General features: G+C 57.0%; 1 protein-coding gene across 1 annotated transcript in view; it reads left to right on the top strand.

Moving 5' to 3' along the window:
- The first annotated feature begins 11,481 nt into the window (after nucleotides 1-11,481).
- Nucleotides 11,482-14,990, top strand: part of PKD1 (polycystin 1, transient receptor potential channel interacting) — an 86,182-nt gene continuing 82,673 nt past the window's right edge. Inside the window, exon 1 of the mRNA XM_068423912.1 lies at nucleotides 11,482-11,735. Coding sequence (XP_068280013.1) covers nucleotides 11,482-11,735 — 254 coding nt within the window. The remainder of the gene's footprint in view (nucleotides 11,736-14,990) is intronic.

The following is a 14,990-nucleotide window of genomic DNA, read 5'->3' as shown; positions in this document are numbered from 1 at the left end:
ATGGAAGGCCTGGCTCGTCAGAGCGGACACGGTGCCGGGGTTTTGCACTATAATCTGATTTTCCGGGACAGCTGCAGTCAATAGAGGCCGAGGCCTCGGAGCAAAGTGCGATGCTGGAGCCACCTGTGAGTCTGTCAGGTTTTTAACTGGTCCCTGTGCAGTGTCAATGCCGTGGTGGAGCTTTTCCCCGGTGCTACCTGCCCAGAGGAAGGGGGTGCGCAGCCCGGCACCCCGCACCATTGGGGCACACGTCCCCCAGGCTGTGAGTGCTGCCGCACGAGGATTTTTCCCCTCTCTCAGCCACAGTCAATGATGATGATGATGGTAAATCTCCATCACCAGCCCCGTGTTCAGGAGCAAACAAAGCCAGCTGCTTATCGCCGCTGCATCAGGGCAACGCCGGAGAAGCACAGCCCCTTATCACGGCGGCAGCGGGGAAGCGTGCCTCGTTAATCCTGCCTTTATCAAAGGTCGTGTGCTCCAGCGCCTGCAGCAGCGCTGGTCCCCGCTGCCCCCGGCCCCCCGAACCACCAGCCCCGTGCGGCACCAGGGCTCAGAGCACCGCGTCCACGGGTGCCGCAGCGAGATGCATCTTCGGCAATTTTCTCTCAGCAAACGTGTGTGCAGAGAGAGAGTCTGCTCCGAAATCGCAGTCGCGCCTGGAGATGTTGCTCCTCGTATAGTTACAGGAACTAATCAGATAACTGCAGCTGAACTAAGGGGCATACATTTACTAAAAATAGATTAATGGAACAACAGACGCCTGAAGACACGGCGTGCCTTGGGGAAGCAGGGCTGCAGTATCTGGCAGGGCTGCGAGCGGAGCTGGCTGTGACAGCGGCTATCTGTCACTCTGATACATCTACATAAGAGCAGATTTGTTTTTAAAGGCAGAAAATCAGCTCGTTCCCAAGAGGTCTGTTGTACTGCAGCGCGTGGGGGACTGGCAGAGCAAGCACTAAGAGGCAGCCAGTGCCAGCCGCTTCTGCCCGTGCCAACGGCCGGTGGGGGACAGCACCTGCCCTTGGCTCGGCGTGGGGCTGGAGACACGGGGACCTGCCTGGGGCTGGGCACTGGGCTCTGACCAGCTGCTCTGCACACACGCTGTGCTTCAGGATTTGAAATCTAGCTGTTTTCTTCGGCATGGCAATTTGCAGGGTTCTCGGTGTGCCAGTCGTACGCTGTGCTCAGAGCCAAGCGAGCTATGTCGGTGCGAGGCCATCCCTCTTTCCCCTGCTGACCCAGCTCCATCGCTGCCTCGTGCCCCCACGCTCCCCTGGCCTCAGCTGCTCCTCGCTGCTCCGTCCCCCGGGGCAGGGACGCCCGCCTTGTCCTGGCCGTGCCTCTCCCGGTAGCCCAAGCACGTGCCAAGGCTGCTGCCCTGCTGGTCCCAGCTCTCGGCGCCGGCTCAGGTGGAGCAGAGCTGTCTCCTCAGCAGGCTGGCTGCAAGGACGAGCTATTCCCATCGGAGCCGATGTCAGCTGCGCCGTCTTGGAAAGATATTCATCTTCTTTGCCTGGTGCCTGCAGGAAAAACAGTGCAGCCTCTTTTCACGTGCTGCTGGTGACACGGCTCGGCTTGCCTCTGCTGTCACCTGTGGCAGTGCCACCAGCCAAGGTTAAGGGGACTTTTCTCCTAAACCTGCCAGCTTTTCCCACTCTCTGTTCTGCTACAGGTCCTTTGCCAAGGGCACGCACAGCTCTGAGCCCAAAATCCTAGAGATGTTGTGGAGAAAGGACCTGAAGGCAGCGGGCATCACCTGGGTGGGACATGCAGGAGGGCAGCCAGGGACAAAGGTGACACCACGCTCACGGGGCTCCCTCATCGCCTGGGCTAAACACGGAGAGCTGGGGTTTGTGTGGCACAGGAGACATCCCGTCAGCCCCAGGGGCCAGCCCTGCTCCAGCGAGCATCTCCCTGCGGAGCAGAGGGCGTGCGGGGAGCAGAGGGAGCTGGACCCCAGCACCCTGCCGTGCCCAGCAGGCGAGGGCTTTCTCCCTGCCGCTCTGGGAAGGGCCCAGCCCACGCGGTGCCGAGCCCGCACGGTTCCCTCCCTCGCCATTTATTGTTCTTCCCTCCCCATTGCTTGCTTACCTTTGAACACTTCATTCTCCTTTGCCTTTCTCAGCGTCGCTGGCTTTTAATTGAAATTCCTCAGACACCTCGTCAGCGCAGCCCATCAGTTATTGCTGTGTGGGAAGCGATTGTTTTCCTTTTGCAGCTGTGGAAGTTAAACTCCAGCGTTTTGCTGGGAGACAGCTTTTGTCCCTTCCCTTTCTTATACTGCCAAGGTAAGCCTTACATCACAACCCTCCTTCCTTTGTCTGGGTATTTCATTTGAAGTCTCTCCTGTCCCAGTCCCTCTGTTTCCATCTCAGGCTTCTCCGATCCCTCCCAAAGGGCAGCTGCCACCCGCCGCTCCCTCCAGCCTCCTGCATTGCTGTGATGGTCCCTGCAAAGCACCCAGGAGGTCTGAAGGGCCCAGCCTGTTTCAAAGTCTTTGCTTCTTGGCATTCAAACCCATAATTTATTAGCAAGGTGAGCCCCGTTGAATGTGCCAAGGGGTTTGTGAACATGGAGCTGGTTAGATACAGTTATCTAAAGCCTGAGCACTCCTTCGCCCACCGAACTGCCCCCGTTAGCACCTTCTCCCCCTCCAAAAGGCAAAGTCGAGCGAAGAAAACATCTTCCCCAGTGCTCTGCACCCCTGGCAGTGTTCAAGAGGAGGGACCACGCTGGCAACGAAAGCAGCACCTAAACCACTGCCAAGACATCATTTCTGTGGGCAGCAGGAGGATGGGATGGGGTCTGTGCCCCAAGGGCAGCCCTGCACGTCTGAGTCCCTGCCCCTGTGCCGGAGCCTGGCGGGGCTGCCCAGCCGAGGTGGCTCGGTCCCCTCCTCCAGAGCAGGACAAGAGCCCTTCGGTGTAACCGGCTGGCGGTCCTGGGCTCAAGCTGCCAAATGAGACGTGGGGCACGGCTTCCCCCTGTGCCCTGCTCCAGGGCTGGCACCCCAGGGTTACCCACGGCACTGGGAGGTGGCAGCAGTCGTGGGGGCTGAGCAGGGCACAGTGCGGCTGCTGACACTGTAAAACAAACCAACCCCCAGCAAACCCAGGGACCCCCCTTTCCCCTGCAGGGCTTTGTTCCCTGCAGGTCGGCATCCCACGGCCCTGCCAGTGTGCTGGGATGGTGGCCCTGCCTGGCACCTCCTCCCTCCCTGGCATTCCCCCACGGGCATCCCCAGGGACCTGCGGTGCTGCCCAGCCCCTTGCTGTCCCCTCCTGGGCACAAAGGGGTGATCGTGCCAGTTCCTAATGAGCCTGCACTGGGCTGAGGCCAGGAAATTAATTTTCCCTGTGCCAAAATTGAAAGGAGCCGAGGTTTGAGCCAGCGGAGGACCGAGCGCAGGAGAGTCCCCGGCTCCAGCAGTCACCCACGAGAGCTTTCAAACGTGATGAAGAGCTGGATGTTCAAAAGACCTTTGAAATGTGTCCTGGTGAGACAGAGGGAGGGCCGAGCAACAAACACAGCCTCCCAAACAGGAGATATTTTCAGGCTATTTGGTAAATTGTAAATGCTTTTCAGACACGCTTCAGCAGCATCAAATATTTTAGAAATACAACAGCTTAAAACCACCCAGGGTATTTTTTAGCCCTACACAGACACATCCTGAGGTGGGGAAGGGTTAGAGCATGGTTACAGTTTCAAAGGCGAGTGAACAAGTGCCACAGGGTGCGCCCATTGTTCGTGCGCACTCGGCTGTTCCCATCCCAGATGGGTTCACACCAGTCAGACTGGGAGCACGAGCCCGGGCGGTGGCCCCGAGCCTGGCTGCTCCCCGCAGGGGACACCGCAGCAGAGCCCGAGGAGCTTGAGCAGATAAACCCCCAAACCCCTCCTCTTTGGGCACGGCGAGCTGGGCACTGCAGAGCTCGAGAGCTGCCCGGCCAGCCCCAGCGCTGGGCCGTGGGCAGCGCTCTGGGGCCCTGTAAAATAATCAGCAGCAGTAATGAGTGAGCATGGAAATGTGCAGAGGCTCGTAAAGCTGCTGCTCCAGAGAATAAGTCAACCGCTAAGAGCCAGGCGGGGAAGAAGCTCCTGCTGGAGCGAGCCGTGGCATCGCTGCCTGTGCCGGGCTTGCCGGCCCCTCGCCCCTCGGGAGTCCTGCTCCGCGGGCACGTCCCTTGGGGGAAGAGCAAAGCCACCTCCTGAGCCAGCCATGGGGAGCATCTGGGCTCTCACTTGCCAGGGAGATGCAGATCCGTGCCCACGGCTCGTGCAGCCATTTATCAGAGCACATCGGTGGCAGATCGCTGACGAGGCGCAGGCAGCACCGGGCGGGATTCATCAGCCTAAGGATCGATAGCTGCTGTCTCTCTGCTCGTCACCTGCAACGAGGTTCCATGGGCCGAGCTGTGACAAGTGGCACTGCTCTGGGTAATTAATAATCTGGACAATGAAGATGCAGCTTTGCATTCTAGTGGTGCTTGTTAACAGTTTCCAAGGAAGGCTGAACATTTCCTCGTCGCAAAACTCTAGTTAAGTTTGGGAAATTCCTTTTTTTCTTCACGATGACAACACGTGAGCAGCGTGGCCAGCCCAGCACCAGGCATTTCCAGGCACCCTGAGCTCCGAGTTTCGATAGCTGGTGGGCAGGGACCTGCATGTAGGAAAACCCCAAGCAGCGATAAACCCCTCCGGTGTGCACGGAGTGGGAACGGGCAGAGAGCACCCACAGCCAGAAACCAAGAGTTTGGAAGTTCAGCCTGATGGGAACGTCCGTCCATCAGCCAAGGACCTCCAAAAGCCCTGAACGTTGAAAAACATTGAGCAAGAAATCACGAAGTTTTGTTTGCTTTGAAAGAGCGTTTGGTAAATAAAAGCAGAATCACCACCAATTAGTTGCTGAGCAGAAAACGTCGCTAAAACCGCTTGGCTCTGGTTTACATTCTCACTATGTCAAAGGGATGAAAATGATCAGTGCAAATAAATTCACTTCCTGGGCTGAAACTGTCCGCAAAAATAATCCAGAAAAAGCCCAACAGGAGCTTCTGCCAGCGCTGCTGATGCAGCTCAGCCCCGAGCAGCTGAAAACCCAGCACTAAAACACAAGAGAGCATCGCCCTGGAGAACAGACTGGGGAGGGGGGTCCCAGACTGGAGAAGCCGGGTGGCAGCACCCATGGCACCCGGCTGCGGGCACCCCGCGTCGAACTGATGCCTCCTTGACTTCTCCACAGCCCCCTGTGCCCAGCGAGTGCAGACACGCAGCTGGGAGGTGTTTGGGAGGCAGATTGCTGCTCAATTCATCCAGCCCAGATTAAATTCCCAGATTAAATCTGCTCGGGATGTGGTGTGAGACAGCTCCGCTCTTCATGGCTGAGCCAGGGTAATCGCAGTCAGTCCATCACCCTGCATCCCTTAGCCTGCACCCAGGGCTAAACAATAACCAGCTGTTCTATCACAGAATCCCTGAATCAACCAGGTTGGAAGAGCCCTCCGGGATCATCGAGTCCAACCATTGCCCTGACACCACCATGGCAACTAGACCAGGGCACTAAGTGCCATGTCCAGGCTTTTCTTAAACCCCTCCAGAGATGGTGACTCCACCACCTCCCTGGGCAGCCCCTTCCAATGGCTAATGACCCTTGCTGAGAAGAAATGCTTCCTAATGTCCTATCACCCCCTGTCCCCTCCCCTGCTGAGAAAGAGAATTGGGAAAAGGAGAGAGACTCGTGGGTTGAAATTTAAACAGATTTAATAAAATAAGAAAACCAACACTGATACTATTATACTTAGCTCGTAGAGTGGTGACAAGTCGCTCCAGGAATAGAAACCATTGAAAAGAGAGACCAGGAGAGGAGGGGAGAGCCAAGAGTCCCCCTCCCCAGCAGCTTCCCCATTTACAGTGACCCTGAGGTTGATGCTATAGAACACACCTGTGGGCAGCCTGGGGCAGCTGCCCTGGGTTTAACTGCTGATGCCCTCGATCACCAGCCCACAGCTGGGCACAAACTGGTACAAAATGGAACAGAAAAGGGATTCTATAATTTTATCCCCACAAAACCAGGACACGCAGGTAGGCAGCAGTGACGGTGTGGATCGTGTGCCGCTCTCGGGGCGTGCACACGCGTGTAACGGGGAGCCCCGTCACCCCCGGGGCTCGCTGCCCCGTCACGTTCCTGGCACGTTCACTTTGTGGGGCCTCGGTGCCCGGTTTGACTCCGGCGGAGCGCGGGGACTCGGTGCTAGAGGGCGCCCCGCGGCCGCGGTGAGGGGCTGAGCCCGGCGGGCCCGATCCGGCCGTGCACCGAGCCGGAGCCCGAGCCCCGAGGGTCCAGTCTGAGCTGCCGGGGCTCGGTGGGGGGTTTATGGATCACGGCTGGGTAACGCTCGTAACGGGGAGGCGAGGCAGGAGCCAGGCTGGGTGGCAGGAGGTGGCTCTTGTAGGGGTCACTGTTCAGGGACCCCCTTTGCAGGGTGGCCCCTCTGCAGAGCGAGGGGCACCCAAAGCGCAGCCACACAGCGACAGCCTGCAGGGATGGGAACAGCACTTTCTTTCCTCCTGGGAGAAGCGGGGGCTGCACCTCCCCGGGGTACCCGTGTCCCCCGCAGAAGCACACGGGACAGCGCTCCGGGCACCTGCCCAGGGCAAGCTCTGGGCCTCCCACCACTCAGGAGAACTTTCTGGGCAGGGAATGACAGCAAACGGGGCACTACGGCCATGCGTGAGTACAGCTGCCCTCCAAAGGCACCAAAGCCCGTGGCAAGGGGGCAGAAAGCTCAAGAGGGGTGTTTTTTATTTTTTTTCCTGCCTTCTTCAAACCACACACAAGGTACAGCAGACACGCGCTGCTGGAGGCAAGAGGCTCCCTGTCCTGGCCCAGCTATCCTGGCTCCAAACCCAGCCTCCAGCTGCACAGAGCTCTCCCTCCACGGGCCATGGACCCACCTGGGCCACGAGGTGCCCCGGCCGCTCCCTGTGCGTAAATGTGACAGAGGGTTCCTGGGCGAGAGAAAAACCATCAGTGTGGGAGCAATGCGGTGCAGAGACTTGCTCCCAGTGCGTGTTTTAAAAGCAGCTGCCATCGTGCCTTACGTGAAGCCCGGTGAGGCTTTTTGTGAGGATTTTTGCAGAGCACAGCGGCTGCAGCACACGGCTGCGGGGAGCACGGCCCGCTCCACACGAGCTGCTCATCTGTGCCAGGGTACTGCAGGCATGAGCAGAACAGCGCTTCAATGTATAGAAACGCAGTGCTGGAGAGGGGGGTCGCAGGGTCTGGCCGTGCCCAGCGGGATTTCAGGGCTCGCTGGGTTGCTGAAGACATCTGCGGCACTTTGGGGATCTGGCCGGAGGGGCCCGGAGGCAGCAGCGACATTCCGGGTCGGCCGCAGCTCAGTCACATTTTGCTGACCACAGTGTATCTCTGGGTGCATTGAGCCTGCAGGACTGGTGGGACAGGGAGAATTAACACCCTCTTAGTTGGGGTTTTAATTCTGCTTCAAGTAAACAGCGTTGAGAAACTCTCCGTTCTCCTGCCAGTAGGAGGAACCAGAAGAATCCCTTCCCCGCAACAAGCCATTCCCAGCCTCGCAGTGAGCAGCAGCCTCCCAGCCCCAGAGTACATTTTCCACTTCCATCATTTTCTGCAGTTTGCGCTTTAAAACCCGTCCCAACTCAGTGACGAGACCTTCCTACGGGACCAAAAGTTGGGATTCGATGTGAACCAATTCTTCTCTTGCAGCTGCATCGAGGTTTGCTGTCTCCTTTCCCACTCACTCGATTATTTCCTTGTTCGTTGCCCTCAGCACAGCTCAGCAGCCCTAGCTTTTGGGGGAGAGCCCTTAACTTCTTTACATCTGCTGGATTGCATTAACGATCTAATCTGTTGATTACAATCCATACACAGGATATTTACTGCTTGATGTTATCTGAAAAAATATGGGCATCAGTACAGAAGAAAGGGAAAAAAAACCCAAAAAGCAATTTACAATTGAGGGAGAGGAAATAAATACATCGTAGTCACATGAGGAAGTAGTAACCGCTGAGCTATTTTGGGCACAATACATCATGCAAAAGATGATGTGTCTTTCAAGCAGATTTCAAGTCCAAAAGGCACAAAATGTTTTCGGGAAGTAAATTCTCCCATACATTAAGTACCATGCCAAGGAGTGAAATCAGATGCTGTCAGGCTTCTTATTTAAGGTCTGTACAGTGTTTGGGTAAGGAAAGCCAGAGCCCCAGCTGATATAAACTGATATCACTCCTTTGGTTTCAGCGGGACGATGCACAGACCTAAAACCCCGCAGGTGCTTATGGACTCTGTTGGATCGGGACCGTCCTGGCTGGAGCACGGCAGGCAGAGCAGGGAGGCGTGAGCAGCTCTGGGGGTGTAATGCAGGCTCCACAACCCGCAGTGGATGTACACCCTGGGCTAGCAGGTCGGTCCCTTGCTCCCTAGAGAACCCCATGTGCCTGAAAACACAAGTGGCTTAAAAAATCCTATGTGATTCAAAACCAAACTGACTGTCACTCCTGGCTAATTGTCCTCCTCTTTCCTGAGCTTTGGAAGGTTACAGCGTGCCCAAGGTGGAGGGAGCTCAGCAAGGAGCAGCTATTTGCCCTTAGGCAAAGGAAGGATGCCCGTGGTTCGCCTGCCGGGGCGTGCAGGACCACAGCAGCCATCACGCGGCACATGGTGAGAACCCATGACCCGGCCCCAAAGCGACTGCATGTGCACATGGGACAACTCCAGCGAGGGCATTTTGCACCGACAGAGAGACAAGGTTTAGGCAAGGCCAGCCACCGAGCGAGGCAAACATGCTCCCCCAGCCCTCCTCTCCCCCAGGTCTCTTCTCCAAAGTGGAGCAGCGGGGTAGGAGGCTCTAAGGCTCCAGTCCTTCGTCTGGTACCACCCCGAACAATTGTTCTGGCTCCCCGCTGCTCGCACTCTTTGGATGCTTGCGGACAGCTAGCGTGTCTCCCTCCCACCCCTTTTTGTTGTGGTTTCTGCCTTGAAAGCTGCCAGGCAGATTTCCTGAGCCCGCCAGCTGACAGGGCCCCACCGACACAATGCCTGCTGCGGAGCATCGGGGCGGCAGCTCCCCAGCACGCTCGCTGTCGGGGTGCTGGGGAGCGCTGGGGAGCGCTGGGGAACACTGGGGGAGCAGCAAAAGCCAGTGGAGGCAAGGGGTGCAGCCCCGAGGGGCGGCGGGAGCTCTGGATGGAGGGCAGCCCTGCTTGGCTGTGCAACCTGCTTCGGACAAGTACAAAACGCCTCTCACCCTGGCGTCAGGGCGGCTGGCTGTTGGAGGGGTGCGAACTCTCTGCGGGCGGGTGACTCGCCTGTGCGGTGGCGGGGTAGCCCAGCTCACAGAGGGGTTTGCCAGAGAGCACTTCCAGGGGTTTTCATGAAGACAGAAATTGCTGCAAGCCCACGGCTTCAGCTTTGCACGAGGGCAGCCCCGGGGACTCCCGGGGACACTCGCATGCTTGACACCAAGGCTGAGCTGATGTGCTGCGCTGAACTTAAACGTTACACACGAATATTTTAAAGGGTGTGGATGGCTGCAAGAATTAATGGAACTGCATAAACGAAGAGCGAGATTATCTTGTTTTCATTTAGCAAAAACCCCACTGAAAGTTTTGTCCGCATTAGCAAATCTCAGAAGGAGAAAATGCCTTTGGTTGGAACTTCAGGTATCAGCCCCCACTGCGCAAACCAGCGCCTGTCTGGGGGACATGCAGGATTCACCGCTCTGTCTTTGGGTCCCCTCCCGGGCCACCCTCTGTGGGGAAGCGTTGGGCACTGCGCCCTGGTCCACCGCTTCCCCCCACGTCTCCTCCATCTCTCTGGGGTCAGCCAGCCTCCAGCAGCTGGCTGGGGGGTGCCAGGCTTCCACCTCTCACACCGACTACCACACGTGTGTGTTTGCTGTGTTAATGGTGGGACGGGAACCACCAGCTCTGGTTTGCAGTGAGTGACCTGGCATGGGACAAGACAAGTGATTCAAAAGCAAGGATTTCTTCCATGTTTTATTTGAGCTTCCTTGTATCCTGCCCTCGGCCGATGGCTGGGGCTGTGTTCCGTACATACCATCATGCAGTAAACATGGCACATATTAAACACTAACACTTTAGGGTCCCTGTGAAATTACCAGCTATCACGCCTTCTTCACTGCTTTCCAATGGGGCTGGGTTGGGTTTTGGAGAGGTGCCCTCTCTAAGGACAGAATTGTGCCTCCTTTGGTTGTATAGAGACTTTATTTTAGCCATATTCTTCAGTCACTTTAAACTAGAACCAGTTCAGATCCCTGAGGAGCCATCATAAAATGACAGGACTGACCTCACCAGGTCCGGCCCGGTCTGAACCACGGCCAGTGCCCTGGGCCAGTGCAGGGTGCAAGTGGCAATGACACCCGATGACTTTGGTCTGGTTAGCATTAAAAAACGTTCTGAAAAGTACATGCCTTGTTCTTCATCCCTCTCCAAGGTATCTGAATTACCTACCGTGCTGCAGGTGTGTAACATGCCGTACCCTGCAGCTCTTACGGGATCAGCAGGCTTGCAGCAGCCCCAGAACGGGTACCAGCCCCGGGAACCGAGCGCCAAAAGCCTTCAGGGAGGGTGCAGACGGGTGCTTGTGCTCCCCTCTGCCCGTCACCCGGAGGGCAAGCCCTCCCCTGCCATTCTGAGACAACCAGAGTGTCTGTCCAGCAGAACTCCACGCTCCATTCCCTGCCCTGCCTGGTTCCTGAGATGCTCCCACCGTGATACCCCCTGCTCCCCGGGATGCTCCTGCCCACCGGGATCCTCCTGCTCCCGGGATGTCCTTGCTCCCGGGATCCCCCGCCCCTGGGATCCTCCTGCTCGCCAGCAATGCCCCTGCCCACGGGATCCCCCTGCCCCTGGGACCTCCCTGCTCCCGGGATCCTCCTGCTCCCGGGATGTCCTTGCTCCCGGGATCCCCCTGTCCCCGGGACCCCCCGGTCCCCCGTTGCCGAACAGGGGCCGGGGGGGCTGCGTGCCCCAGACCCGTCCCGGGAGCCCCGCGGTGGCCGGGGAGCGGAGCGCTACCCTCGCCCCGGCCCTCGCCGCCGTCCGAGGCCGGGCGGGGGGCGGCGGCGCGGCGGGGGCGGCCCGGGCGGGCGGCGGGGCTGGAGCGGCGCCGGGTTTCCGCCGGGCGGGAGGCGGAGCGGGGAGGCGGCGGCCGCGGCCCGGGCGGAGCGCAGAGGCGAGCGGCGGCGGGCCGGGGCTGTCAGCGCGGCGAGCGGGAGCGCAGCGGGCCGGGCCGGGCCGGGCGCCGAGCAGCGCGCAGCGCCAGCCCCGCGGGGGAGGCCGCCATGGCGGGCGGGCGCTGAGGCGGGCGGCGCGGAGGGGGCGCGGAGCGGCGCGGCGGCGGAGCGGGGCGGGGCGCGGCCGGGCCCGGCCGGGCCGGGGGAGCGGCGGGCCGGGGCCATGCCATGCCCGTAGGGAGAGATGCCTTTTGGAAATGGAGACACTGGATCACAGCGCAAACATGGCGTCCCCGCGGCGCGGCTGCCCCTGCCGGGCTGGTGCCTGCTCTGCTCCCTGCTGTGCGGGGGGCTGGCGGCGGCCCGGGCGCCCCCGGCCCCCGCCTGCCAGCCCTGCGCCGCCGACTGTACCTGCGCCGGCCCCGCCTGCCTCGTCAACTGCTCTGCCCGCGGGATGGAGCGCCCGGGGGCCGGCATCCCTCCCGCCGCCACGGCGCTGTGAGTACCGCGGGGCGCGGCGGGCCCGGGGCGGCGGGCGTGGGGCCGGGCCGGGCCGGCGGCTCTGCGGGGGGGCGAGCGCTGGCTGCCCGGCAGCGTGGTTTGTCCTGGGGTGCTTCCTTGGAGCGTTGTGTTGCGGTGGGCCGGGATGGGACGCGTGACAGCGGGGACAAACATGGAGCCGTCGCGGGAAGTTTGCCGGGAGCCCGCGGGGTCCGACGTGGGCAGACGCGGCCCGAGCGAAGCCAAAGGGAAAAGAGCTTCGGTGTGGGCAGGGTGCGGGCCCAGCCTGGCCGCGCTGCTCGGGCGCGGTGGCTTCGGCTGGGGTAGGGCTGGCGTGGCGGGGCTGGTGGCCCCCGAAAGCCCCGCAGTGGGGATGCGCTCGGCTCCGCAGCTGGAGAAGCGTTGTCAGGATTCAGCCCAAACCGGGTCGTCTCGTCACGCTGCTCGTGTCCTGCCAAGAGCTGGCAACCGGCGGGGCACGGGAGATACAGCGGTGCGTGAGGTCGGAGACACCCCGCAGGTACGGTGGGCAAACCGTGGGGTGACACGGGCGAACCGTGGGGTGACACTCCCCGTGGGTACGTTAAAGAGAGCCGGGGGGCTGCTGTGCCAGAGGGGCAGGAGGTTTTGTGCCCAGAGTTTAATTTCTGAGGTTCTGGAGGAAATCGCAGGAGGAGAATGGTGTCTGGACATGAGCGATTGGATGTGGTTTGAACGCTGTTCTGTTAACAGCAAATCCAAAAGAGTCAATAAGTTCAAATAAAAATTTCTCCAGGAAAGCACTAGGATGCGATGACAGTTGTGTTTGTGTCCCGATGCTGATTTTGTTGTTTTGGGAGAATCAGCCAGCAAGGTATGTTTCTTGGAGGGCGTTTGAATGGTCTGTGTGCTCAGTCACTTAAATAAAGTTACTGTATGATGCAAAAAACAGACTTAGGGGAAAAGTCGGGGTTTTTTTATTTATTTTTGAACCTAAATTTGTTTTCCTTAGGGAGCGACTTTTCTGTTCTTGAGGAGACAAAAGCATTGGGTGATTCATGCAGGAGAGATGACGTGGGGCCTGGCACAGTAGAAAAATCTCACATGAACTAATTTCTACTGGTATTTCAATAAGTTAAGGGTCTGCTTTTCTATCCAGATAACTAAGTTCCCACTTTTTAGTGTCGATATAGATTAAGAGATATGGCAGAAGGTGCAAAGTACCACAGTAAACATTAAATTGTAGGTCGGCGATATATATCTAGACTAACTTCAGGAAAATGTGCACGTCTAAATCCAGCAGACAAGGTGTTTTCCAACCGTTTTCTTGCAAGATATGTTTAGCCTTTTCCAAACAAAGTAGCCGTTGTTTGTCGCAGAAAGTCCCTGACTGGGAAAGGCTGATTTTTATTAAGGGCTTTCTGACGTTGCGTTATCTGTTGTCAGTTAGACACGGGGATCTACAGCTCTGGAGACTGAATGTGCCGTTGCGACAGAGGCGGAACGTGCCAGCGCTTCGCCGGTCACTTGTAGAGCAGCCTTCTGAAGCCTGTGATGATAAGTCCTCCGTTTGGCTTTTTAAGGATTTGGGGTTATTGCAGTGTGTTTCTAGGATTATTAATTTCAGTAGTGAGTGTTTGAGACTGTTTATATTATTGTTGTTCAGAGGCGTTGAGTTGTAAAAGCTCCCAGAACGTTTTGGATTAGATCCTATTATGCAATGACAAATTGAAGTCGGACATAAAGCTCGTGCAGGTCAACAAAACAAAGTGCCCGAGATGTGGGAAGGGGAAACCTACTAAAGGCAACGGCCTGAAACGGCAGGACAGCGTTACTGACATCCTCTGATTTCGATGGAGAAATGCTTGTTTACAGCACTGTTGAGAGCAGTGCGTAAGGAGCAGAGCTTTGCTCCGCTGAGGGATGATTGTCTTTGGAATTCAGGCTGTAGAGTCATCGCTGTCAGCCAGCAGATCATCTCGTGTGTACAGTCACGACCCAACTGAAGAAGTGCGTGCTGGCAATATTCTGGTGACTGGTGTGAGATGTGCTGCAGTGGTCTGCTGTGGTGCATGGGTTTCCTTTGGGGAGAAGTTTACTGCCCTGTGTGACCTCCTGATGATGGGAAAGAAGGCATGTGTACTTAGGTTGTCATTATAACGATGAAAGATTTACAGATTAATTTCTGTTGGGATGAGACGACTCTGGCTCATGACAGTGAAGTTATGCAAGCAGTTTTGTCTATTCATTTCATGTTCCCTTTACTGAACACTGACAGATAAAGTAAATAATGCTTTTAATGATTTGCTGTCTATCCTCGCATTAGAGGAAAGCATTTTTTTAATATCTCAACAAAACATTTTTTTTTAATTAGTCTGAAATGAAAACAGCCTTTAAGAAGGCCGAGTTCAGAAAATCCCCAGCGCCAGAGCTCCCTGGTCCTGTGGCAGGCGTGTGTGCGAGCAGTGGCACTCAGCAAACGTGACACCGTACGTCCAGCTGTAGCAGTAAGGCCTAGGAAATGAATTCCTCTTGTATCCGACATTATAGACGTAGCGACTTTGAAGAAATACATGCCAGCTTCGGCAGCGCTGTTACTAGGAGCGCAGAAGAAATGCCCCATCCAAAGAATCGCTAAGGAAATAAGCTCTGCTGCTCGCAGACGCTACATACCTAGCTGGAAGCAGTCTCCAGGCAGACTGAATGGGAATATTGGCCCCTTCCCATCGCCAGAGTCGGGTTTTTGAAGTGTAACGCAAAGTCTGGCTGGAATCAAGAGCAAAGTCTGTTTTTCCAAATAATCTGCAGTGCGCAACATAAAAACTCAGAGCAACACGCTCCGAGTGGCAGCATTTGCACTTCTGAGCTTCTCCATCTGAGCAATGCTCGGATCTGATCTCGTTTCGAGTGCTCTGCTTTCAGGGCTACCCGATTTTGTTCGCATTTACTTTGAGACTTAGCTGTTTCATGAGCTGGTATCGCTTCTTTCATTCCTCAAGTGGAAATAAACCTCATAAAGATTTTCTGAGTTTCCCTTGCAAATATTGACAGTTTCTGACACGTATTTAGTATCGTGATAGTTTTGAAGTGGAGATTAGAGTCTCCATTTATGAGACTGGGGTTGAAACTCCCTCATTTTTCCTTCATTAATGTGGAATACTATTTGTGGATGGGTAAGAAGGAGAAGGTGAAAATATCAGAGGACCTCTGCTATCGCCACGCTCCTGCAGAAGCAGAAGCTTTGCAGATTTGGGGGTCGTAACTTTAATCCAA

Source organism: Nyctibius grandis, chromosome Z, assembly GCF_013368605.1.
Source record: "Nyctibius grandis isolate bNycGra1 chromosome Z, bNycGra1.pri, whole genome shotgun sequence".
NCBI lineage: Eukaryota > Metazoa > Chordata > Aves > Nyctibiiformes > Nyctibiidae > Nyctibius > Nyctibius grandis.
The sequence above is the reverse complement of the archived record's forward strand: the minus strand, read 5'-3'. Positions and strand labels throughout refer to the sequence as shown.